This window comes from Bos javanicus, chromosome 14 (genome assembly GCF_032452875.1).
Source record: "Bos javanicus breed banteng chromosome 14, ARS-OSU_banteng_1.0, whole genome shotgun sequence".
NCBI lineage: Eukaryota > Metazoa > Chordata > Mammalia > Artiodactyla > Bovidae > Bos > Bos javanicus.
In genome coordinates this window covers 30,288,156-30,313,530 of record NC_083881.1, presented here as the reverse complement: position 1 = coordinate 30,313,530, position 25,375 = coordinate 30,288,156, and the positions used below count along the sequence as shown (strand labels likewise).

The 25,375-nt window shown below is 40.9% G+C and overlaps 1 protein-coding gene and 1 pseudogene across 7 annotated transcripts in view; both read left to right on the top strand.

Annotated features, from left to right (window-relative positions):
* PDE7A (phosphodiesterase 7A) overlaps positions 1 to 25,375 on the top strand; it is a 113,026-nt gene that overhangs the window by 51,561 nt on the left and 36,090 nt on the right. For all 7 annotated transcript variants that reach the window (XR_009740831.1, XR_009740832.1, XR_009740830.1 and 4 more), the window contains exons 2-3: positions 8,950 to 9,010; positions 13,286 to 13,369. Coding sequence is in view for 3 of the 7 variants with exons in the window: in XM_061438875.1 (XP_061294859.1) it covers positions 8,950 to 9,010; positions 13,286 to 13,369 (145 nt within the window). In the remaining 4 variants the exon portion in view is untranslated. The remainder of the gene's footprint in view (positions 1 to 8,949; positions 9,011 to 13,285; positions 13,370 to 25,375) is intronic.
* Positions 14,333 to 15,836, top strand: LOC133260245 (cytochrome b-c1 complex subunit Rieske, mitochondrial-like; annotated as a pseudogene).

The window sequence follows — 25,375 nt, the reverse complement described above, 5'->3', positions numbered from 1 at the left end:
GAAATACACACGCTTTTGCACAATAGGTTACTTGAGTGGCAAAGTTGAACAAGATAAAAACCATAGCACTTAAAATATCTTTCGTGCTTGTGCTCAGCCCCTCAGTTGTGTCCAACTCTTTGCAACCTCATGAACTGTAGCCCGCCAGGCTCTTCTGTCCATGGGATTCTCCAGGCAAGAATACTGGGGTGGGTTGCCATTCCTTTCTCCAGGGGATCTTCCCAACTCAGGGATCGAACACACGTCTCCTGCATTGTCAGGCCAATTCTCTACCACTGAGCCACCTGGAAAGTCCCTTTAAAACACATTGTCCTTGGGAATTCGCTGGAAGTTCAGTGGTTAGGACTTCTCACTGTCACTGCTGGGGCCCTGGGTTCAATCCCTGGTCAGGGAACTAAAGCCCCACAAGGCTCGAAGCATTCCCCTCCTCCCCACCCCCCGCCAAAAAAAAAGCACACAACACAACATGTCTGTCTTTAAAAGTTACACCTTAACTAATATTGGGAACAACTTTTACGCCTTTTATCATCTACCTTCTAAGTCAGATCTTTTATGGAAGAGCAGTTCACCCTGATTCAAGGCAAGTGTCTTAGTCGGGCACTCAGAACTCCAGCTTTTGTGGCTGTAGATTCTTTGGAACCTTACTGTTTAACTTGTTTGTGCTGCTGCTGTCAGTTTCTGATTAGCTCAGCCGCGCCCGTGTTTTGACCTATACTAGTTTGCTTTACAAGCTGTTCCCAGGATGGCTAAATTAGAAGAGTCACGAGTAGGAGCGTCTCAGTTATTTCCATTCGCTGGTGAGGTGAGTGGGAATGTGGATGATAGCTCACAGTGTTTTATGACTGACAGCGTAACTTGGGATTTTGGTTCAATTTGTTTTACTATCTTTATTAAAAATAGAATTTTACAACTATATGGCTTGTAAAATGATGATCTTTTAAAAAGGTATATGTTAAGCCTGAGCAGCAGTCTGGGTGTATAAAGCACACATAATTATTTTTTTTAATTGGGCCTTCAGTAAATGTAGGTCTTTTTTAATTATTAATTTTTATTTATTTATTTTGACCGTGTTGCGTGGCATGTGGGGTGGGATCTTAGTTCCCCCCCACCCCCCCGCCCCCCAGAGATCAAAGCCATGCGCCCTGCAGTGAAAGCTGGGAGTCTTAACCACTGGATGGCCAGGGAGGTTCCTATAATTATTTTTTAAAATAACACTTAACATGGAAATCACATTTTTATAATTAGTAATTTATAGTGCATTTTTCCAAAAGGAGTTCCTGGATTGCTTAGTGAAACAAATTTGATATTCATTTTAAGCTTCATTTGTGAGGCAAGTAAATGAGTAAATTGTCAGTCAGAATGTATTCATTGATGGTTCACATTTTTAAGTCCATTCTTAAAAAAATTTCCTTTTGTCTCATTTAGATTTATTTCATAAGAGTTATGTCTTGTGGTTTAGGGTTGAATTTTAAGTATTTACAGACCAGACTTACTTAAATTAGTAATAAATCAAATTAAATGAATACTTTGGACATCCTTAAGTAATTTGTTAGAATATATTTAAAATTAAGTTCTACCCTTTTTGCCAAGTTTTAGAAATGATTAACTAAGACTCTACCGTTTTAATATCTAAACTGGTGCCTCTATAAATAAGTCTAAAGTGAATACCTTAAAATAAGTTTAGTATGTCATAGTTATAATCTAGATTATGTTCATTACCCAGTTTTTCTGAAGAAGGAAATAGCAACCCACTCCAGTATGCTTGCCTGGGAAATCCCCTAGACAGAGGAGCCTGGTGGCCTACAGTCCATGGGGACACAAAAGAGTTGGACACGGCTTAGCCACTAAACAAGTCAGTTTTTTGCTTACACTGTTTTAACAGCTGGTATTAGTCTTTCAAAGTCCTTAGAGTGATGAGATTTTACCTCTCTAATTAGTGGCTCTTTTAGTAAATACCCCTCCCTACACTTAAAAAAAAAAAAAAAAAGGCAACTGGGTTTCCTGAAGAGGACTGTTAGAGATAACAGGTTACAATTTGTTTTAACAAGCTGTTTACTCAAGTTTTATTGGATACAAGTGGGTTGATAGGTACTGACCATGACAGGCTGTTACACAATCATACCTGTGGTTTCATGAATCTGATTTGGCCGGTAGGAATACTTATTTCCACCTATGTGCTCTTCGTACTACTAGATTTTCCTCTCTTATGGTGGTATTAAGGGGAGGCTTGAAATCTGATAAGCTAAATATCTTGGGGTGGGGATGTGAACAGCAGCTGTGAGTTGTACCTTTTAATACCAAGTGACTACAGTGACTGTTTGCTCCCGAATAAGTAGTTTATGATGAGACACTGCAGGAGGCTTAGGGTCTTCTGTTGGTGGAAGACACTTTAACTTTATTAAGCGTGATGCTGCCAGGGATGTGTTCTGTATGATTTAGTCCCTTAGAATTTGAGATCTTCCACTTCTTTGTGGGTTTCTTTGTAGTAGATTCTTACTGTATTTTTTATTTGATTTATTCTGTGAATATATAATAATTATGTGCAAACATGCTCAGTCATATCTCTTTGAGACCCCATGAACTGTAGCCTGCCAGGCTCCTTTGTCCAGGGGATTTCCCAGGCAAGAACACGAGTTGGGTTGCCATTTCCTTCTCCAGGAGGTCGGAGGTCTTCCCAACCAGGGATCAAACCCGGATCTCCTGCATTGGCAGGTGAATTCTTTACCACTGAGTCACCTGAGAAGCCCACAGGCTACAAAATTCAAAAGATATTCATTGGTAGTTTCTCCTCCTACCTTTGTGTCCTTCAGCCTCCTTGGAGGCAGCCAGTGTCGAAAATTAAAATTTTATTTTTGCTTATAACTTGTGTTCCTTTTATATTTCATGAACTGTTGGAGGTTTTTGCTTGTTTGTTTACATCTTCATTAAATCATACATGACTTTAATTGATGTTTTTCTCTTAAATAGTAGGGCTTCCCAGTGGCGCTAGTGGTAAAGAACCCACCTGCCAATGCAGGAGTCATAAGAGACGCTGGTTTGATCCCTGGGTTGGGAACATCCCCCGGAGAAGGGCATGGCAACCCATGCCAGTATTGCCTGGAGAATTCTGTGGACAGCGGAACCTGGCAGGCTACAGTCCATGGGGTAGAGAAAAGGCGGACACAGCTGAAGCAACTGAGTACGCATGCATTAAGGGGATAAAAACAATGATTTGGGGAGCTGTTTCCTTGGATCAGATGATAAAGAATCTGCCTGCAATGCAGGAGAGCTGGGTTCGATACCTGAGTTGAGAACATCTCCTGGAGTAGGGACGACAATCCCACTCCACTATTCTTGCCTGGAGAATCCCGTGGACAGAGGAGCCCGGTGTGTCTATGGGGTCGCAAGAAGTCGGACACTGCTGAGTGACAAATACTTTGCATGCTAAATCCATGAGGGTTTTAAATGCAATAAAATTTCTTTATAATAATAGTAAAAAGCATGGTTATTTTTCCTTGAGATTTTTAGGTATATGTTAAAGAGCTGTAAATTTCATGCCAGTTTAGTGAGGACAGAATATCATTAATCTAATATGTAAAAATACCATCTCATTTCCTTAACATGTATTTCTTTCATTATTGAAGTCAAGCATCTTTTCTTGTGTTTATTATTTCTCTTCCTTGAGTAGTATATTTATGTCCTACCTGTTTTTATACACTGTTATTCATTATTTGCTAACTGATTTGTGGGCCTTTTTTTTTTCCCTTTTATTTTTAGATTAGCAGGGAAAAATTAGCCCTTTGTCATAACTCTTCAACTTAATTTTCGTGATGTGGGGTTTGTCTTTTGCCTATTTATGATATGTTTTGCCATGCATAATTTAACTTTTTGTGGCCAAATTGATTTATTTTTCATGACTTCTGGACTTTATAGAACAACTAGGTCTTCCCTATTTAAGATTTTTTAATGTCATTATTTAAATTAAAAAAAATTTTATTGACGTGTAGTTATTTACAGTGTTTATTTCAGATGTACAGCAAAGTGATTCATTATAGGTCCTTGTTATTTCAAATTTTTTAAAATACAGTCATGTTTTCCTTTAATACTTTCATGCTTTTTTTTTTACATTAACATTTTTGTTCCATCTGTAATTTATTTTGGAGTAGATAGGAAATAATACAGCTTTATGTTTTTCCAAATAGCAAATTATATAATTAATATTTTCCCCACAGATTTTTAAATCCTTTAGCATAAATAAAATTACTGGATATTATTGGATTTGATTCTAGATTCTCTATTAAGAATTTGCTTGCCTGTTTATTCAGCTAATATTATTGATTTCTTTCAGTGTGCTAGGCACTATTCTAAATGTTGGGGTTTATTCTATATCCGGGGATACAAGTCCCTGCCCCCGCAGACATTAGATTCTAGGAGGAGGCTTGGTTACTTTTATCTTCTAGATGTTTAATTTGTGTTCATCTCAGTTGTTATTCATCAATTTGCTCATCAAATTTATTCATCAACTTAATCTGTAAAAAATTATTCACTAACTTATTTACAATAAATGCACTCAGTCATCGATTTACCAGGTATTTATTTAGCCTCTACTAAATAATAGTAGTTTTAGAGGCCAAGGAGACAGCGGTGAGTAAGTCAGACAGGGTTCCAGCTCTTGTGGCGCTTTTGTTTTGGAACAAGTAAACGAGAATAGGTCGGCCAAGAGCTGCACGGCGGGTGAAGGTTAGGAGGACCTCTACCTTCAGGAGTAGTGAGGTTCTCTCAGGTGACCTTAGGTTTGGTAGATGGGGTTGGGGATGGCTCTCTGAAGAGATGACGTTTCATCTGGAACCTGAGAGAGAGGAAGGAAATGGTGCTGCCGTGGTCCTGTACAGAACAGCACGTAGCACAGCTGTGTGTTTGGTGTGCTTGGGGGGATGCAGGCAGGCCAGGGTGGCTGGGTCTCTCTGGTAAAGAGAGAGTTGTGGTAGAACTGAGGGCTTGGCAGGTCATGGAGAGCTTGATCTGTGGACTCCATTCCAAGTATTCGGGGGCCATTAGAGGACTTTGAGCAGTAGCTGGGAGCAAGTTCACTCTTGCTTCTTGTGTGTGAAGGGTCTGAAGGTCGAGGGATGTAGCAGGAAAGCCAGGCAGCTGCCCATCAAGGAGCCCAGGTGAGAAATGCTGTTGTCTGAGACAGAACAAGGAGCTTGAGGAAGGGAGACGGCGTGGAAGTGGAGTTGGCAGAACTTGCTGAGGGTGTTTCAGCACTTACAAAGGTTTTTTTTTTTTTTCTTTTTGTAATTATATTTAAAATATTTGCAATACTGGCTGTTTTTATAATAACTTTATTGATGTATAATTCACATACCATCCAATTCACCCATTTAAAGTATACAATTCCCATTTCCATGATTTTCAGTGTTTTCACAGAGTTGTTTAGTCATTACCATGGTTGGCACCCCACTCCAGTACTCTTGCCTGGAAAATCCCATGGACGGAGGAGCCTGGTAGGCTGCAGTCCATGGGGTCGCTAGGAGTTGGACACGACTGAGCGACTTCACTTTCAGTTTTCACTTTCATGCATTGGAGAAGGAAATGGCAGCCCACTCCAGTATTCTTGCCTGGAGAATCCCAGGGGTGGGGGAGCCTGGTGGGCTGCCGTCTATGGGGTCGCACAGAGTCGGACACGACTGAAGTGACTTAGTGTAGCATAGCATGGTTACTTTGAGAACGTTCTCATCATTGCAGATTGAAGCTCTGTACCCATTAGCATTCACTTCCATTTCCCATCACCGCTCCCAACTCTTGGCAGCCACCAGTCTATTTCTAATTCTGTGGATTTGCCTATTTGGGATATTTCACATAAATGCAGCCATAGGCTCTGCGGTCCCTCATGACGAGCTCCTTTCACTCGACATTGTTTTCAAGGTTCATCTGTGATGTAGCATGCATCAGAACTTCAGTCATTTCTTCAGCTGAGTAACACCGAATGATATATTGTATGGCTGTACCACAGTTTGTTTATACGTTCATCAGTTGGTGGATATTTGGATTGTTTCCACTCAGGGGCTGTTAGGAATAATGTTGCTTTTTATATCGGTTTATTTTTAAGCTCAAAATGTATTTTTAAATCTGTGCTCTTTAAATGGCACTCCATTTTTTTGGTGTAATAGATGCAGCGTCTTCTCACATTTCTTTGAGTACACTCATTAACTTTTTAAATTCTCTTATGTCTTGCTAGCTTCTGGGCCATTTGGTTTTTCATATTGTTTCATTGATTTCTAGCTAAAGGGTTGGTTCACATGTCTGATGATTCTCATTTTCTTATTCATTCGTGTTTAGTTGAAGAGAATAGTGAGGTCATTGAACCATGTCTCTCTGTCAGTTCTGGCTACCTCTGCAGAAGCTCTGTCCTCAGCTGGGCTTGTATGATCTCTTGACATTAAATTTCCATCTGCCTATCCACTTTGATGGTAATGCTTAATCACATTGTGTTTGTCTGTGTCACAGCTATAGATTTCAAGAGCAAATGCCGTATTTTTTTGAATGGAAAATAAAGTTGAACATGTATTTCAGTTCAGTTCAGTCACTCAGTCATGACTGACTCTTTGCCACCCCATGGACTGCAGCTCACCAGGCCTCCCTATCCACTGCCAACTCCTGGAGTCCACCCAAACTCACGTCCATTGAGTCAGTGATGCCATCCAGCCATCTCATCCTCTGTTGTTCCCTTCTCCTCCCGCCTTCAATCTTTCCCAGCATCAGGGTCTTTTGAAATTAGTCAGTTCTTTGCATCTGGTGGCCAGAGTATTGGAGTTTAAGCTTCAGCATCAATCCTTCCAGTGAATATTCAGGACTGATTTCCTTTAGGATGGACTGTTTGGATCTCCTTGCAGTCCAAGGGACCCTCAAGAGTCTTCTCCAACACCACAGTTCAAAAGCATCAATTCTTTAGTGCTCACCTTTCCTTATAGTCCAACTCTCAAACCCATACATGACTACTGGAAAAACCATAGCTTTGACTAGACAGACCTTTGTTGGCAAAGTAATGTCTCTGCTTTTTAGTATGCTGTCTAGGTTGGTCATAACTTCCTTCCAAGGAGCAAGCGTCTTTTAATTTCATGGCTGCAGTCACCATCTGCAGTGATTTTGGAGCCCCCCAAAATAAAGTCAGCCACTGTTTCCACTATCTCCCCATCTATTTGCCGAGAAGTGATGGGACCAGATGTCATTATCTTAGTTTTCTGAATGTTGAGTTTTAAGCCAGCTTTTTCACTTTCCTCTTTCAGTTTCATCAAGAGGCTCTTTAGTTCTTCTCTTTCTGCCGTAAGGGTGGTGTCATCTGCATATCTGAGGTTATTGATCTTTCTCCCGGCAGTCTTGATTCCAGCTTGTGCTTCACCCAGCCCAGCGTTTCTCATGATGTACTCTGCATATAAGTTAAATAAGCAGGGTGACAGTATACAGCCTTGATATACTCCTTTCCCTATTTGGGACCAGTCTGTTGTTCCATGTCCAGTTCTAACTGTTGCTTTCTGACCTGCGTACAAATTTCTCAAGAGGCAGGTCAGGTGTTCTGGTATTCCCATCTCTTTCAGAATTTTCCAGAGTTTGTTGTGGTCCACACAGTCAAAGGCATTGGCATAGTCAGTAAAGCAGAAGTAGATGTTTTTCTGGAACTCTCTTGCTTTTTCGATGATCCAGTGGATGTTGGCAATTTGATCTCTGGTTCCTCTGCCTTTTCTAAAACCAGCTGGAACATCTGGAAGTTCATGGTTCACGTACTGTTGAAGCCTGGCTTGGAGAATTTTGAGCATTACTCTACTAGTGTGTGAGATGAGTGCAATTGTGTGGTAGTTTGAGCATTCTTTGGCATTGCCTTTCTTTGAGATTGGAATGAAAATTGACCTTTTCCAGTCCTGTGGCCACTGCTGAGTTTTCCAAATGTGCTGGCATATTGAGTGCAGCACTTTCACGGCATCATCTTTTAGGATTTGAAATAGCTCAACTGGAATTCCGTCACCTCTAAGCTTTGTTCGTAGTGATGCTTCCTAAGGCTCACTTGACTTCGCATTCCAGGAACATGTATTCGGTACCCAACAAATGCAAGTAAGATATACACTTACACAAAATAAGCATTAAGATAAGCGAATACTTCACTGAGAGATTTTTGAAACATATTACTTGTGAGTATATCTTACTAATGGGCTTCCCTGATAGCTCAGTTGGTAAAGAATCCACCTGCAATGCGGCAGACCCCAGTTTGATTCCTGGATTGGGAAGATCTGCTAGAGAAGGGATAGGCTACCCACTCCAGTATTCTTGGGCTTCGCTTTTGGCTCAGCTGGAAAAGAATCCACCTGCAATGCAGGAGACCTGGTTTCCATCCCTAGGTTGGGAAGATCCCCTGGAGAAGGGAAAAGCTACCCACTCCAGTATCCTGGCCTGGAAAATTCCACGGACTGTATAGTCCATGGGATTGCAAAAAGTCAGACACGACTGAGTGGCTTTCATGTCTTACTAACATGAGAATGAAATCCAATGAATAGATATGCAATAGACACTGTAAACAGTGGGCCAAAATTGGGAACATACCAAAAAGAAAATATATACCTTGAAAAATGAAACTCTTCCTCCACTTTTGGCCTGAACACAGAGGATTGAAACTACCTACCCTGGTTTACCTACATTTGTTAGTCTGCTTGGACTACTCTAACATATGCCACTGAGGGGTGGCTTAAACAACAGAAACTCAAGAGTGGGGAGGCAAGGTCAGAATTTATTGAGACGTTCTGGACGCTGGAAGTCTGAGACAAAGGTGTCAGCAGGACTGGCAAATGCCATATTTAATTTTGTGTATCCCAACTTCTCTTGCACAGTACATCACAGAAAATAACAAATACATATATGTTGAACTCGATATCACATACTAAATTGTCTGCATTAAAATATGTGTGTTTTTTCTTCTAGAGGCGTGGAGCTATCTCCTATGACAGCTCGGATCAGACTGCACTGTACATTCGTATGCTAGGTAAGAATTCTTTATTTTGCATTTTGTTATCCAGTGGCTAAGTTGTGTCCAACTCTGCGACCCTATGAACTGCAGCATGGCAGGCTTCCCTGTCCTTCACTGTCTCCTGGAGTTTCTCAAATTCATATGCATTGAGTCAGTGACGCTATCCAACCCTCTCATCCTCTGTCGCCCACCCACTTCTCCTGCCTTCAGTCTTTCCCAGCATCAGGGTCTTTTCCAGTGAGTCGGCTCTTTGCATAAGGTGGCCAGAGTATTGGAGCCTCAGGTTCAGCATCAGTCCTTCCAGTAAATATTAATTCAGGATTGATTTCCTTTAGGATTGACTGGTTTGATGTCCTTTCTGTCCAAAGGACTCCCAAGAGTCTTCTCTAGCACCACAAATCAAAAAATCAAGTTTGCACTAGTATAAGTTAATTTTGTTATCTATTGTTATTCAGGACTGAGATATCTTTCATTAGGAAGCTTTTCATCACTGTTGCAGCATAAATGTCTGTAACTTTGAAGTTGAATCTAGAAATCAAAATTAATGTGATATGAAAAAGAGGGGCATCTTAAGAGTTATGGGTAATTAAGAAATCTCTAGCTTTATAACTGAGACTCGGTTACCAGTACACAATTTTAAGATGCATCCTGATGATTCTTCATGAAAAGTCTTAGATTTGCAGAGTTGCTGAGTATTAAACAGATGTCCACGGTAACATGAAAAAAGACGAGACCACGAAAAATACCTGATCTCGAGTCCTGTCACTGGATGTGTTTGTTCTCACTTGGCTGGTGAGAAGGCCATGTGTCTTCTCCTAGTCTCTGTTCTTAAATCTTTAATGTATTACTCAAGTCCAGAGGGTAAATGAATTTGATGTGTGTGTGTGTGTATATAGTTTTCTTTCTCGCTCCCTCTCTTTGCCAGATTTTTTCCCTTCATCCACGCACTCCTTGATACCTTGTACTTTAGTTCATAATATTAAAAATGTACTATTAAGAGTCCAGGGACTTCCCTGGCGGTATAGTGGTTAAGATTCCGTTAAGAATCATCAGGATTCATCTTAAAATTGCCAGTGCAGGGGGGATGTAAGTTCAATCCCTGGTCCAGTAGCTAAAATGCCACATGCTACATGGAGTGGCCAAAATTTTTTCAGTAAATAATCTATTTTAAAAAGAGTCCAATGGGCACCTTTACTCATCTTTTCTTACTGTCTTTTCTGGCTTGACTGTTCTCCTCATGCTCAGAATTCCTTGCTCAATTTCTACAACATTGAGTCATCCTTATTCTTCACCTGCTTCTGGGGTGGCTTTTTTCCCCCCCATTTCACTAATTCCTCCTCCTCCTCATTAGCCCACGTGTTCTCCAGTGCCCCGTTTGTGTCATCTTCCCTTTTTTCCCCTCCTTAATTTATCTCATGTATCACATCTGCCTAGTTCCATTCTACTCTAGCACATATTTCCCCCAGGAATGTGAAGCCTTTTCTTCCTTACCATTTCCATCTCTCTGCAGAGATGTCCACATTCTGCTTTTTTTAAAACATAGGTTAGACTCCTGTCTTCTTCACTCTGTAGAACATCTCCACTTGGATGTGCCATGGGCACCTCACATTTAACAGATCTGTTTAAATATTTGTGTTCCCCAAGTCCGTGCATTTGATATTCTTTCACCATCTCGGAAAAAGGAACTTGAATCTTGTATTGTCAGATCAGGAACCTTGGCATCATTCATTTTTTCATTTTAAATTTATTTTTAATTGGAGAATAATTGCTTTACGGTGTTGTGTTGGATTCTGCTGTACAATCCATGATTCAGCCATAAGTGTACATATAACCCCTCCCTCTCGAGCCTCCTCCCAGCCCCACCCCCAGCCCTCCAGGTCGTCACCGAGCCGAGCCGAGATCCCTGTGCTGTGCGGCAGCTTCCCCCCAGCTGTCTGCTTCCCGCAGGGTAGTGTAGATACGTCAGTGCTCCTCTCTGTGTGTTTCACTCTCTCCTCCCGCACTGTGTCCACAAGTCCATTCTCTATGTCTGCATCTCTATTGCTGCCCTGTGACTATGTTATTCAGTACCATTTTTCTAGATTCCATATATATGCGTTAACATTCAGTATTTGTTTTTTTCTTTCTGACATAGTTCACTCTGTATGACAGATTCTAGGTTAATCGGCATCATTCTTGACTTGTTTCTCACTTAGTCTATGTCTACTTCATCAGCAAATCCTCTTGACTGATGCCTTCAGAGTACATCCAGAATTTCGCCACGCCAATGCTGTTATTATCCCAGCCTAAACCACAGTTACTCAGTTTTTTATTGTTAGCTGTCGTCCCATTGTTGTACGTAAGATCTCCAGAACTTACTGTGCATAATCGAAACTTTATTATCCTTGACTAGCATCTTCCCATAATCACTTCTCCGCAGGGCATAGCTGTTGCCTTGATGAATGCACTCATTCCTTAACTGGCCTCCCTGCGTCTACCTGTGTGTCTCTACTTGACTCTCTAGTCTATACAACCAGTAAACCTTTTCAGACCTAAGTTAAATCTGTCTCGCTCCTCTGTTCTGAATCTTCCAGTAGTTTTCTACCTTAGAGTAACAGACAAAGCTGTTATAATGGCCCATGAAGGTCCAACGTGATCTAGCCCAACTGCTTCTCTGACCCCACTCATCTCACTCCAGCCATGCTGGCCTCTCTGCTTGATTCTGAACATGCCAAGCAAGCTCCCCTCTCAAGGGTATTCATGCTTTCTCTTCCTTACGTCTGGAACCCTCTCTGCCCAGGTGGCCACGAGGCTCACTGCTTCCTTGCCTTTAGGTCCCTGCTCGGATACTCTCTTTTCACTGAGGTCTCTGACCGCATCATGACTAGCTTCCCAATCAGCCACCCTCACCTCCCTCCCTTTTGATTTTTCCTTGCTTTCCTTTCTTCATTTTACTGTTACCGTCTTCCATAGAGTGACATTATTGATGTGCTTTATTATTGGTCTCACTGCATGAAAGGACGCACTTCATGAAGACAGGGACTCTGTGTATTTTGCTCACTGCTGTATTTCCTGATATGCAGCGAGCGCTCAGTAAACATTTGATCCAGAGTGAAGGCATTGCCACATGAGAGAAGTGATTAATCATTATAGGGTAGACTCACAGTGGCTGACAGGCCCCTTGAAATGAAGCATAAGCAGGAAGGCGTTCCAGGCAAGTGGAACTGTAAGCAGGTGTAGGCACTGAAGACTTAAAGGTTATGAACTTGGAGGCTGTGGAAGTGTAATGGGAAAGTTCCTACCTTTGGAGTCCACAGACTTAGGTTTAAATCTTGACTCTGCTTTATACCAGCTTTGTGGCCTGTGCGTGCTCTTTAACATCTAGAAATCTCAGTTACTGGATCTGAAAATGGGGGTTAAGATTCCTGTCTCTTGGGACTTGCCTGCTGGTCCAGTGGCTAAGACTCTGTACCCTCAGTGTAGGGGGTTTGATCCCTGGTCAGGGAATTATTAATAGATCCCACATGCTGCAACTGAGACCTATTGCAGCCAAATAAATAAATATTAAAAAGAAAAAGATTCCTGTCTCTCAGAGTTGGTTGGAGAATTAAATAAAAGGATGTCTTCAAAGCGCAGAAAGAGTACCTGGCACAAGACTGCGGTGGTTATGTTGCTGTGGGTCCAAGAGTCACATGGATACAAGAGTCACATACTGAGCTTATCAGCAACAAAGTTTACAACCGAAGATCTTGACTATATCCATTCTCAGTGAGAAAAGAGGTTGATCAAATTAAACGTCTCAGGCGAAATATTTAATGTTTTAATTTTCTATACCTTTCAAAAAATGTAAGCTGCTCAAGAATAGGTAATATGTTTTCTATTTCTTTATATCCCATATAGCCTATAGTATAGTGCTAGGCAGAGTAGACACTTGGTAAATATTTGCTTCTCACTGTGGCTTTTTTAAGTTTCCTGCTCAGGATTTTTTTAACTCCATGGGAGTAATAAGATATGAGTTTGGATTATCATATACTTGAGTCATCTTTCAGAAGGTGACTCTAAAATAGAGATTATAATTACTGTAGGGGAGGTTAAAAAAAAAAAAAGTAAACTGTTCATCTAGCCTTACAACTCAGTGCTGAAAATTTGTAAACCCCTTCAAATAAATCAGCTCTTAACTACCTACCCCATTTATATTGTTAGTAGGCCATTCCTTATAAGTATGATACCACTGAGACCTCTATTGCGTGTGGGAGCTTCTTCCTGAATAACAGCCGTCTCAACTTTCGTTTTATCCCTGGTTCTGTTTAGGAGATGTACGTGTAAGGAGTCGAGCAGGATTTGAATCAGAAAGACGAGGTTCTCATCCATATATTGATTTTCGTATTTTTCATGGTAAGTGTTGGCAGATACACTATTTCTCTCAGACTTCCAGTAAACTTCAGGTCTTCATAAAATGATGTAATTTTCCAAGAGGGGAGAAAGGAATACAAGAAAAAACATGTTCAAAATGTTTTCAAAACATTAGGTCATGATAAATGACACTTTATTCCTAAATAATGTTCATAAATGTTTAGAGGCAAGTAGAGTTGGAAATTGTAAAAATATGAAAGCTGATAATAGTTTTTCTTCTTTCTAATTTAAATGTGAAATTACTTTGGTACATTCTTTTCTTTTTAAAAGCTGCATTTTCAAAACAGTTTGTTTTTGGAGGAGTTCCACTTTTGGTAACATTGGATAGATCATTTGTAGTAACACTTCAATTAAAAACATTAAGAAAACTGGACAAAATATAAAAGACTATGTATTTGAGTGTGTGAGAGTACCATTGAGGCAGGGATGAGCCTGGCATTTCAGCTGACTTTTCCCCTTAGTGGCATCTGCTGATGCTGGGAAAGTGAGTGAGAAGCTGAGCAGAGCTTTTTGTTGGACACCCGAAGCTAGAAAAACAAAAACAGATGTTTATAGCTCACCGGGGCTGGGGGATTGTCTGTGTAAACTCTCTATGCTTAAGTTAGAAATTCCAAGAGCTGTGTGTTAGAAATAAATCCCAGCCTTAAAGTATCTCAGTCAATGATTAGATTAAGGTGATCTGTGATTTTTTTGAGAATCTTTGCATTTATGTGCATGAGAGATAATGGTCTGTAGTTTTCTTTTTTATATATAATGTCTCTTTAGAGTGAGTTAGGAAGTGTTGCCTCTGCTTCTAGACTCTGAAAGGGATTGTAAAGAATTGGTATAAATTTTTCCTTAAATAATTCACCAGTGAAACCCATCTAGGCCTCGTGTTTTCTGTTTTGGAAGGTTCCTGATTAATGATTCAGATTCTTTAGTATTAATAGATATAAGCCTTTTCAGATGGGCCAATTCTTCCTCTGTGAGTTTTGCCAGAAGTTTACTGTGGGATTAAGCTGGTCAGGCTCCTGGAGGTAAATCTCACAAGCTTCATCCTGTACTCAGCCCATGCCTAGATTTCCCTGAAGCTTTTTCTCTCTCAGGGAACCCTCCAGAAGCTCACCAACTGTGTTCAGGTTCCTCTGCCCCAGCACTGGCTCTCAAGGAGGTTTCTGTTTGTGAGTCTCTGCGCCAATAAGTCTCTGTTCGCCTGTCTCTCCAACCTTGGGGCAGTGAGTCGCCTGGTGTCCCCACCTCTTCAGTGGATCCTGGAGGAGTTGTTAACTTTTCAGTCTGTTCAGCTTCTTGTGTGTTGTTAGGACAGAATGGCAAGTTCTCAGCTCCTTCTATGCAGTTCTAGAAACCAGAAATCCTATAATGTTACTTTTTAATGAAACTATAGAGTAAGTATTTTGAATTTCTCTTCTAGTTCCTATCGGTCGCCGCCCGCTCGGGCCCATTTGCGCCCGTCCTATTGGCCACATCCCATGGGGTGGCGGGTGTGCTGTGGCCCCTGGTACAGGCCGCGGTGCCGGCCACCTCGGAGTCGCCTGTGCTGGACTTGAAGCGCTCCATCCTGTGCCGGGAGTCGCTCAGAGGCCAGGCCTCGGGCCGGCCTTTGGTCGCTTCCGTGGGCCTCAATGTCCCTGCTTCTGTTCGTTATTCCCATACAGACATCAAAGTGCCTGACTTCTCTGACTATCGTCGCCCTGAAGTGTTAGATAGTACAAAGTCTTCGAAAGAGAGCAGTGAGGCTCGGAAAGGTTTTTCCTGTTTGATAACTGCAACAGCTACTGTGGGTGTCGCATATGCTGCCAAGAATGTCGTCTCTCAGTTTGTTTCCAGCATGCGTGCTTCTGCCGATGTGTTGGCCATGTCGAAAATTGAAATCAAGTTATCCGATATTCCAGAGGGGAAGAACATGGCTTTCAATGGAGAGGCAAACCCCTGTTCGTGTGCCATCGAACCAAAAAGGAAATTGACCAGGAAGCTGCAGTTGAAGTGTCCCAGTTGAGGGACCCACAGCATGATTTAGAACGAGTAAAGAAACCTGAGTGGGTTATCTTGATAGGTGTTTGTACGCATCTTGGTTGTGTACCCGTTGCAAATGCAGGAGATTTTGGTGATTATTACTGCCCTTGCCATGGATCACACCATGATGCGTCTGGCAGGATCAGGAAGGGGCCTGCACCTCTCAACCTTGAAGTTCCCTCATATGAGTTCACCAGTGGTGATATGGTGATTGTTGGTTGGAGACCTGGACTCGAGTTACAGGCTTCTTTCAGTCTTCACGTCACCTCAGAAGAGTTACTTGAGAACAAGCCTTCTGTGCTTTGAATTAGTTGAGTTGAAATATTTAAGAATTGCTAATAATGTGTTTGCAAACATGTAAATTGAATTTAATGTTGAATACTTTCAAGCATTCACCTAAAAAAGCCACCATTAAACATTGTTATGCTCATAAAAACATGACGTCCTGAGGTTTTACAGCAAATTATTCAGGATCAAGACTGATTATTGGCTTCCCTGGTGGCTCAGACGGTAAAGAATCCACCTGCCAGTGCAGGAGACACAGATTAGATCCCTGGGTCAGGAAGATCCCCTGGAGAAGGAACTGACAACCCACTCCAGTATTCTTGCCTGGAGAATTCCATGGACAGAGGAGCCTGGTGGGCTACAGTCCATGTGGTCACAAAGAGTTGGACACAACTTAGGGACTAAACAACAATTAGTTTCACAGCTCTTTAAATTCTTTCAGATTAAAAAAAGGAATCATTCAGACTTATTTCTGTGTAGAGCAAATACAGTATTCAAGAGGCACATATAATACTCTGTGTAAATATCTATAAAAAATCTTTGGAAACAAATATTAGTAAAAAGAATATGAATAGCATAAAAGAATACTCCAAGCTTAGCTGTTTTTTTTGGGAAAGGGAGAGTACTTGTTCTTTGTAACAATACATTAGAACTTGGTAACATTGGTTGCCTCCAGGAGGGTGGCTTGAGGATATGAGAAAGAAAATTTTTGTTGTACACCCTTTTGAATTTTGGTTCATGTGAACATATACCCATTGAAACGTTTAGATAAAATTCTTTGTAAATATTGTAATATTTCAAAAATTGGCTCTGAGTAAGAATATCAGTACAATGGTGAAGTCCACATATTGACCTAAAGAAAAATGCAGTTGCATTGTGAGTCCCTAGGCTACCCCTTGTCTTTAACTAAATTTAGGGAAATGGAGGATTTGAATATTACAATTATTAAAAGATGTTGGAAATCTTAAATAGACATAATGGGGCTTTTTGGTGGGAGAGGAAAGTTAGAAATGGTCACATTGTTGGAAATAATCTTTCATGGAATTAAAATAGGATGTTTATCTTCTAAGTCACTATGAAACCAGGAGCAAAGAATATAAAATCTAAAGACAAAAATATGACCAAAGATATCAGTGATGGCAATAAAGGTAAATGGATGAAATAAATACTCCTTCTCAGAGATAAAGATGCCCAGATTGGGTGAAACATGAAACCTAGTGACAAGAAGTGGTCAGAGGCAATGTGAGGCAGTCCCAGACTTGAGGAGGCTCCTCGGGTGTGGGGACCTGGGCATGCACGCTGACCTCCTGATGTGGCACCTCTGTGGTTTGGCATCTCAGAGGAGTCCACACAGCTTCCGAGGATTGCGGATTCTCTTCCCGACCCCATCGTGACAAATGTCCTAGACTCTGGGCCACAGTTGAAAATTGTCACTGTGAAACTGATCCTGTAGTTATTGCAAAACAGGAGTGTCTCTCTAAGCCAAGATGATCATTTAATTTGGAGGGGTTTTTAAGATGGAGAAAAGTGAGTCATTCTTTCCTGCTGGTATAGTAGGCTCTATTTATTACACCACTCAGAATTCTGAAAAGAAAAAATTTTAATCTGGCGTATTTTGTGAAGTGTGATCTTAAAAAGATTTCTTAGTACATAAGAAACAGTGTTTGGGTTTACCATATCAAGGTGCATTCTCCTCTAGCTATTTAGCCTTTCAGGGAACAATTACAGGCTCCAAGTTAACAAGTGGAACCTCAATAATAATTTTATTACATAGATATCACATAATCTGCCTTAAGTTTCTGTGGTTTGGATTATCCTTTGTCATAAATCATCATTTTTGCTTTCGTGAGGCCTATAAATGGATTTTCACAAAAGGATTTGCCATGAGCGTTATCATGCAGTGAGTTCTGACTTTGAATCTTTCTAAAAGGGTATGCTATGCTATGCTATGCTATGCTATGCTAAGTCGCTTCAGTCGTGTCTGACTCTGTGCGACCCCATAGACGGCAGCCCACCAGGCTCCCCGTCCCTGGGATTCTCCAGGCAAGAACACTGGAGTGGGCTGCCATTTCCTTCTCCAATGCATGAAAGTGAAAAGTGAAAGTGAAGTTGCTCAGTCGTGTCCGACTCTTAGCGACCCCATGGATTGCAGCCTAACAGGCTCCTCCGTCCGTGGGATTTTCCAGGCAAGAGTACTGGAGTGGGGTGCCATTGCCTTCTCCGCTAAAAGGGTATAAGGAGGCAGAAGAAGAAAATTAGCTGAACATGGAAATACATCAAATACAGAAGCAGTCTTCAGCCTCACTCTTAAGACAAATTCCTATCAGATGTAGCAAGTTAAGCAAATGAGCCACTGAGGTGCTAGTGATAGAAGCTCACATTATTACAAACTATGCATCAGGAAATTTAAACATGTTTTTTCCTCTTTGATTTCAACACTAGAAATGTGTGCAAAGGGAATAATATTATACACATGTGAATGGAGGTGGGAAGACATTCATGTTGGTCTTATTTATAATAGGAGCATGTATTAATTAGGTTGTGGTGTTACTCACTGAAGTATTTGAGGGTAAACACCAAAATGTTTAAAACCTACACTCAGATATTCAAAATAGAATCAGGTCACATACCACACAATGCACGTGCACACGTGTGCACACACACACACACACACGCACACACACAGTACAAAATGGTAAAGCAGGTGAAATAAAACGTTAACAATGGCAAATCTGAATAAAGAGGTATGTGATACAAAGTATTCCTTGTACTATTTGGCTTTGTAACTTTTTGTGATCTCCAAACAAAAAGCTTTAAAAGTATGGTAATTAAATTATGCATTTATTAAGAATCAGGGGTTTATACTCAGAGTACAAATTTATTAACCAATATTAGATCAGATCTGTGGTTGTTTGTAAAGAAGGGAGAGAGTTCAGACTTTGGGAGGACATTTTGAAACTACCCTCTAATCGTGATTACAGAGGGTGGAGGGATTTTTATGACCATGCATCCTCTTTGCTAGAAGTATTTTCCCAAACACCTGGTGTGTTGTAAACCTGCAGTCAGGGTTGGTCTGTTGCAGATTCTGATCTGTTGAAGATCTGTTTGTTGCAGATTCTGCTTTAAAAGTTAAATCTTCCTGCGAATATTCTCGCTGTTCTGATAAACCTTGAGAAAGGGTAGGTCTGTTGCAGATTGTGATAACTTTTGAAGATAACCATTGCTAGTTTGTTGCAGATTCTGCTTTAAAATTTAAATCTTCCCTCAACTAATGGATGTATCCTACAGAAGCTTTCACTCTTAACTAGGTTTTGTTGTTGTTCAGGGGGTTTTGTTTGGTTGTTTGTGTCTTGGTCTCTAATGCTTTAAGTAGACGGTTCATGCTAGCTTCTTGGTGAACTTATCAGGTGTTATTATCTTGGTTCTGTGGGACAAGAAAACAAAAAATTTTCCCAGGAATCATCGCTCAGTAAAGAAATTTTATGAAGCTTTCTTTTACCTCTGTTTGTGTTCTTATTGCTTACCTTACAGTGCAAAAGATAATGTGTATCATACGTATTTGCATAGTTTGAGAAAGGAATTTTTCATGTAAAGAAGTCATTGTTGACATTATTTTAGGATGCTCAGAAATGTTCCTTGGGGTACTGTTGTGTACTAATATTTTCTTCTCTGGATGTTGGTGATATAGCCACCAAGTCGTGTCTGACTCTTAAGACCCTATGGACTGTAGCCGCCAGGCTCCTCCGTCCATGGCAAGAATACTGGAGTGGGTTACCATCTCCTTCTCTAGGGAATCTTCCTGACCCAGGAATCAAGCCCAGGTCTCCAGCATTACAGGCAGATTCTTTACCAGCTGAGCTACAAGGAAAGCCCTCCATTTTTGCAGTTTAGACAGAACTTACATATCAGTGGGAATTATATGATGGGTTGTGTTTATCAAGAAATTTGGAAGATCTTAACTTATTAAAGATACTGCTGAAATTTTCAGATGCTCACATTAGTCAGAAATTTTTATTCAGCCCAAAAAGAGATGTAAGATTGCTTACTGATTGAGAGCAGTTTCTGGTGATGCTATTTAAAAGTGTCATAACAACCCATGAGTATTCACAGTATGCTAACCACTAATTACTTGTTTAGATAGCAAAGAGCTAACATTGGTGCTTCTTACTTAACCTCTTTGTCCCTTGTCTGTCCCCCAAAGCTATACATGGAATCCTGTAATGATGTTGAAATCTGTAGGATTATTAGCAGATAAAGCAGTTGACTCTTGTAATCGTGTGATCATTTTATAACATACACCTTTTTTTAAAAGGCTTGGTGCACTTTCTCAATAGGCAGTTGATTAGTTTCTGGCAAACATTTCAACTTGGGTGTTAGCATTGACACTTCTTTGACAGCTACTGAAAAACTTCAACATTCATCCCATTCTTACAGGATCCCCAACCTTCAGACCTGCTCTGTCTAGGAATTACTTCCACTTAGGTCCAGACTTCTGGTCGTCTGGCATTTATAAACTGATTCTTGATGTCCCTCATGCAACTAATTTGTAAACTGTGTAGTCTCCTTACCTTATGGTTGTGAAGACTGACGGTTTTGAAGCACCTGATAATAATGAGCAATATGTGCAATAAGAAAAATTGGGAGGAAGAAGTAATGGGGGGGAGAAAAGAAGGCTGAGGAGAGAGAAAGTGATTGATTAGAGAGAGCAAGAGAGTGGCAAAGATGTTAGGCTGGTGGCTGAGTGGTGTGAACTGAAAAGGGCCCCTGAGCTGGGTCTCCCTAATGCAACTTCTTTGCTCCTGAGCATCACAGTGCCTCACCAGGCTTTCAAGGAGCCTCCCTCCTGTCAGTTTCCTTCTTTTCAGTAAGTTGGCTTTAGTGACCAGCTTTCTGTAGGCTGGATTAAGAGCCCCAAATATTCCTACAAATATTTTTCTGTGTCCAATTGATACACCTGGTCTCTTGAAATATAATACTTTGGACTCTTAAATTAGTTGGACTTCAGTTCAGTCACTCAGTCGTGTCCAACTCTTTGCAACCCCATGAATCACAGCATGCCAGGCCTTCCTGTCCATCACCAGCTCCCGGAGCCTACTCAAACTCATGTCCATTGAGTTGGTGATGCTGTTCAGCCATCTCATCCTCTGTTGTCCCGTTCTCCTCCTGCCCCCAATCCCTCCTAGCATCAGGGTCTTTTCCAATGAGTCAGCTCTCTGCATGAGGTGGCCAAAGTATTGGAGTTTCAGCTTTAGCATCAGTCCTTCCAATGAACACCCAGGACTGACCTCCTTTAGGATGGACTGGTTGGATCTCCTTGGAGTCCAGTCTTCTCCAACACCACAGTTCAAAAGCATCAATTCTTCGGCGCTCAGCTTTCTTGACAGTCCAACTCTCACATCCATACATGACTACTGGGAAAACCGTAGCCTTGACTAGACGGACCTTTGTTGGCCAAGTAATGTCTCTGCTTTTGAATATGCTGTCTAGGTTGGTCATAAAGGAGTAAGCGTCTTTTAATTTCGTGGCTGCAGTCACCATCTTTGGTGATTTTGGAGCCCCCCAAAAATAAAGTCTGACACTGTTTCCACTGTTTCCCCATCTAGTTCCCATGAAGTGATGGGACCAGATGCCATGATCTTAGTTTTCTGAATGTTGAGCTTTAAGCCAACTTTTTCACTCTCCTCTTTCACTTTCATCAAGAGACTTTTTAGTTCCTCTTCACTTTCTGCCATAAGGGTGGTGTCATCTGCATATCTGAGGTTATTGATATTTCTCCGGGCAATCTTGATTCCAGCTTGTGCTTTTTCCAGCCCAGCATTTCTCATGAGTTAAATAAGCAGGGTGACAATATACAGCCTTGATGTTCTCCTTTTCCTATTTGGAACCAGTCTGTTGTTCCATGTCCAGGTCTAACTGTTGGACTTAATGGGTTCCATATTGAGTTTTTTCAAAATTCATGTTTGTTCTAATTTTAATGTCCCTACATTCAATATTCTTTTAGTTATACATTCTCTTTAGCTTCTATAATAACAAATTCTAATCTCTTTAAACATAAAATAATTATTATAATTCTGTTCCACATGTACACTTAGAAAATCTAAGATCTTCCTTTGAAAGATTCTGATGTGATTATTAAATAGTAACCGAAGCTGTCAGCTTGACAGTTCCCTCTTTTCATGGAATTCACCAAAGCTCATTGACGTCATCCAGAGTGGAAGCCCTGGTCTGTCTGCCAACATTGGACAAGATGTAATATAAGCAGTATGTTTCTTTCATGTCCACAGAAATGCAGTTTTCCATTTTCTTTTAACTTCTGACGCATGATAATGTTCCATTCTATGTAAATGTGTTTTGCCCATTATCTTGAGCCTTTATGTTCACTTCAGCACTTTATTCCACCCCATACCAAGGGAACCTTTCGAGGTATTTACATCGTAGCCTCAAAGGCTTTTAGCCTTACTCATCTTTTTGTTTCTGGTTTTTTGCAGCCTATGGCTCTTTTTTGGTTGTTCATTGGCTCAGTCGTGTCCATCTCTGCGACCTCACTGACCGCAACATACCAGACTTTCCTTCATTTTCTCACGGAGTTTGCTCAAACTTATGTCCACTGAGTCAATGATGCCATCCAACCGTCTCATCCTCTGTCACCCCCTTCTCCTTCTGCCTTCAGTCTTTCCCAGCATCAGGGTCTTTTCCAATGAATCAGCTGTTTGCATCAGGTGGCCAAAGTATTAGAGCTCCAGCTTCAGCATCAGTCCTTCCAATGAACATTGAGGGTTGATTTCCTTTAGGATTGACTGGTTTGATGTCCTTGCAGTCCAAGGGACTCTCAAGAGTATTCTCCAGCACCACAGTTTGAAAGCATCAATTCTTCAGTGCTCAGTCTTCTTTATGGTTCATTATAAAGACTGAATATATTCTTGTTGCATCAAGTTGACTAAACTGGATATCTTCTACCAGTTAGACTTTATAAGGTCCCATTTGTATTTCTCTAAGTATGATCTGTATTAGCCGTAAACGGAATTCAGGCGGGCCAGTGCCCTTACGTTGAATCAGATGTCTCATGTGGTCTTTATTGTGGTGATCTACAGTGACAACAGACAAAACTCTCCTTAAATTTTGCCTTAGAGCCTCATGTGCATTTGGGTTGTTTTTTATCTTCCTAACAGGGCCCTGTTAGACTTGGGTACTTTTTTGATACTTAGTGATATGAACAGAAAGAACATGTGTTTCTGTGTTTATTTTGAGCTTAAAAGTTTATGTCATACTGATTTTATTGTCTTGGATTATCTAAGTCTTTAGTATACAGTAACTCCCACGCAAACTCATACCCTTCTTACCGCTTCTTCGCTTTAAGAACGGAAGTCGTTGCATGGCGTTTCCCTCAGCTATGACAAGGAAGCCTGGCTTTGCTGCAGTCCATGGAGTTCCAAAGAGTCAGACACGACTTAATGACTAAACAAGGACTTTGTTGTTGTTATATTGTTTTTCTTACTCTCTTTCATACTGTACTGCCTGGTCATTACTTTCCTATTTACAAGGAAATAGGAAATTTGAAATTACATTTGAAATTTGAAATTACAAATATAGTTTCTCCTATTTCTTTTAACCAGTATTTGTTTGACCTGCAAAGATGACTGTTCCATCATTTGTAATTAAACTGAGGTTCAGTTCGGTAACTTAAATAACATTCCTGATGTTACTAGTAGAAGTGGCAGACCTGGGATTCAAACCCAGGTGTATGACTCCACAGCTCGTGTGTTTATTTGCCTTGCTGCATTGCCGCTTTGTATCAGTACAGGCTACTCCTTAAAGACCATCGCTTTCAGCACCTCGCTGCTTTTTCCCCCTTTATCCATGCATGCTGAATGTAAAAATTCTTCCAGGAAAACTTGAATTTAGATGTAACTAAATGTATTTATTCAGTATTTAACAGTAGGCTTCCTGATATGGCTCCTATTCTTTTTTAAGGAAAATTAAAGAGAGATTAGAACATCAGTTCAGTTCAGTCACTCAGTCATGTCCAACTCTTTGAGACCCCATGAATTGCAGCACACCAGGCCTCCCTGTCCATCACCAACTCCCGGAGTTCACTCAGACTCACGTCCATCAAGTCAGTGATGCCATCCAGCCATCTCATCCTCTGTCGTCCCCTTCTCCTCCTGCCCCCAATCCCTCCCAGCATCAGAGTCTTTTCCAATGAGTCAACTCTTCCCATGAGGTGGCCAAAGTACTGGAGTTTCAGCTTTAGCATCATTCCTTCCAAAGAAATCCCAGGGCTGATCTCCTTCAGAACATAGAACATCTTAATTTTTTTACTCAATTATCATTCAGTATGACCTTGCTTTAGTCTAGAGTTAAAACCTTGCAGCACTGATTTAAAAAAAAAAAATTTTTTTTTAAACAATCTCCAAGGGGAACTCATGCTAACATGCATGTAAATGATTGTCATGGTGTAAAGGTAGCAGATAATAGTGACTGCAGGGCGCCCTCTCGTGGACGATTAAAGCAGGTAGTGATCACGTCTCAAAATCCAAAAGCTTTTTCTGTGAAAAATCTCTTTCGTCTTTTGACTAAATGCCAGTGATGTCTCTGCCGTGATAGAGAAGAGGGTCTGTGGGAGCCCTGGGCATGATACTGCTCAAGGTATGTCGATTTCCAGCCCGTCTGTTTCCCTAACCTATTGCCTAGATTTCTTTTTTCAGTCCGCTTTCTAGTCTGAAGGAAAAAAGCAAGAGAAAAACACGGCTTCTAAATTTACTGCTATCCCACATTTCATTGCTGGCTCTGAGAAGCCAAGGGTGGGTGACTGGAAGTAACTCCCATGATCATTAAGTAACAAGGCTCATTTAGTTTGGGTGAAGGTTGATTAGTTTGTTTGTGGTCACACAGTGAGGTAATGTGATATTTTAAAAGAGAACCAGCAGTGCCAACAGTTCTTAATAGTAACTTGATTAAGTCACTGAGCCCTGTCGGCTTTCTAAGCTGGACTGGAATGTAGGTAACCATGTAAACTAGAACAAGCCTAGGACTTAAATAGTCCTAGCCTGGTGGAAGCTGGGCTTTAATAAAGACACCTTTAATCTGTTGTCTGTTATGCTGTGAAATAAATAATGGCATGTCTCATGTCACAAAATGAGTTCATGAGAATATTGGCAATAGGGTCAGATTTTATGTAATGTGGTCTGGGGTTAGCTCTTTTAGTAATTGTCTGAATGGAAGTACTAGTTAAGTTCTCATGATCACTCTTCTTTTAAAAAAAAATATATATATAACATATATAATAGTATATATATATATTTTTTTTTTTTCTTCTGCATTTGTTTTTGCCCACGCCGCACATGTGGCAAGCAGGATCTTAGCTCCTTGGCCAGGGATTGACCCCGTGACCCCTGCTTTGGGAGCGTGCAGTCTTAGTCACTGGACCACCAGGGGAATCCCTGATCACTCTTTCTTGTCTGCAGTTCCCCATGTGTCCTCTTTTTTCCATTCCTAAATGATGCTGCTCATACCAACTCATTCAACTATGGTATCTTCGCCATAGTGGCCTCTACTTGCTTGTTTCAATATAGAAACTTTATCCTTACTTCTTACAGGGCATCAGTGTGTATCTGTGTGTGGAGGAAGGATAGGGTGGACGAAGCAAACCTGAAGAAACTAAAATTTTCCACCTTAAAATGATCTCATCGT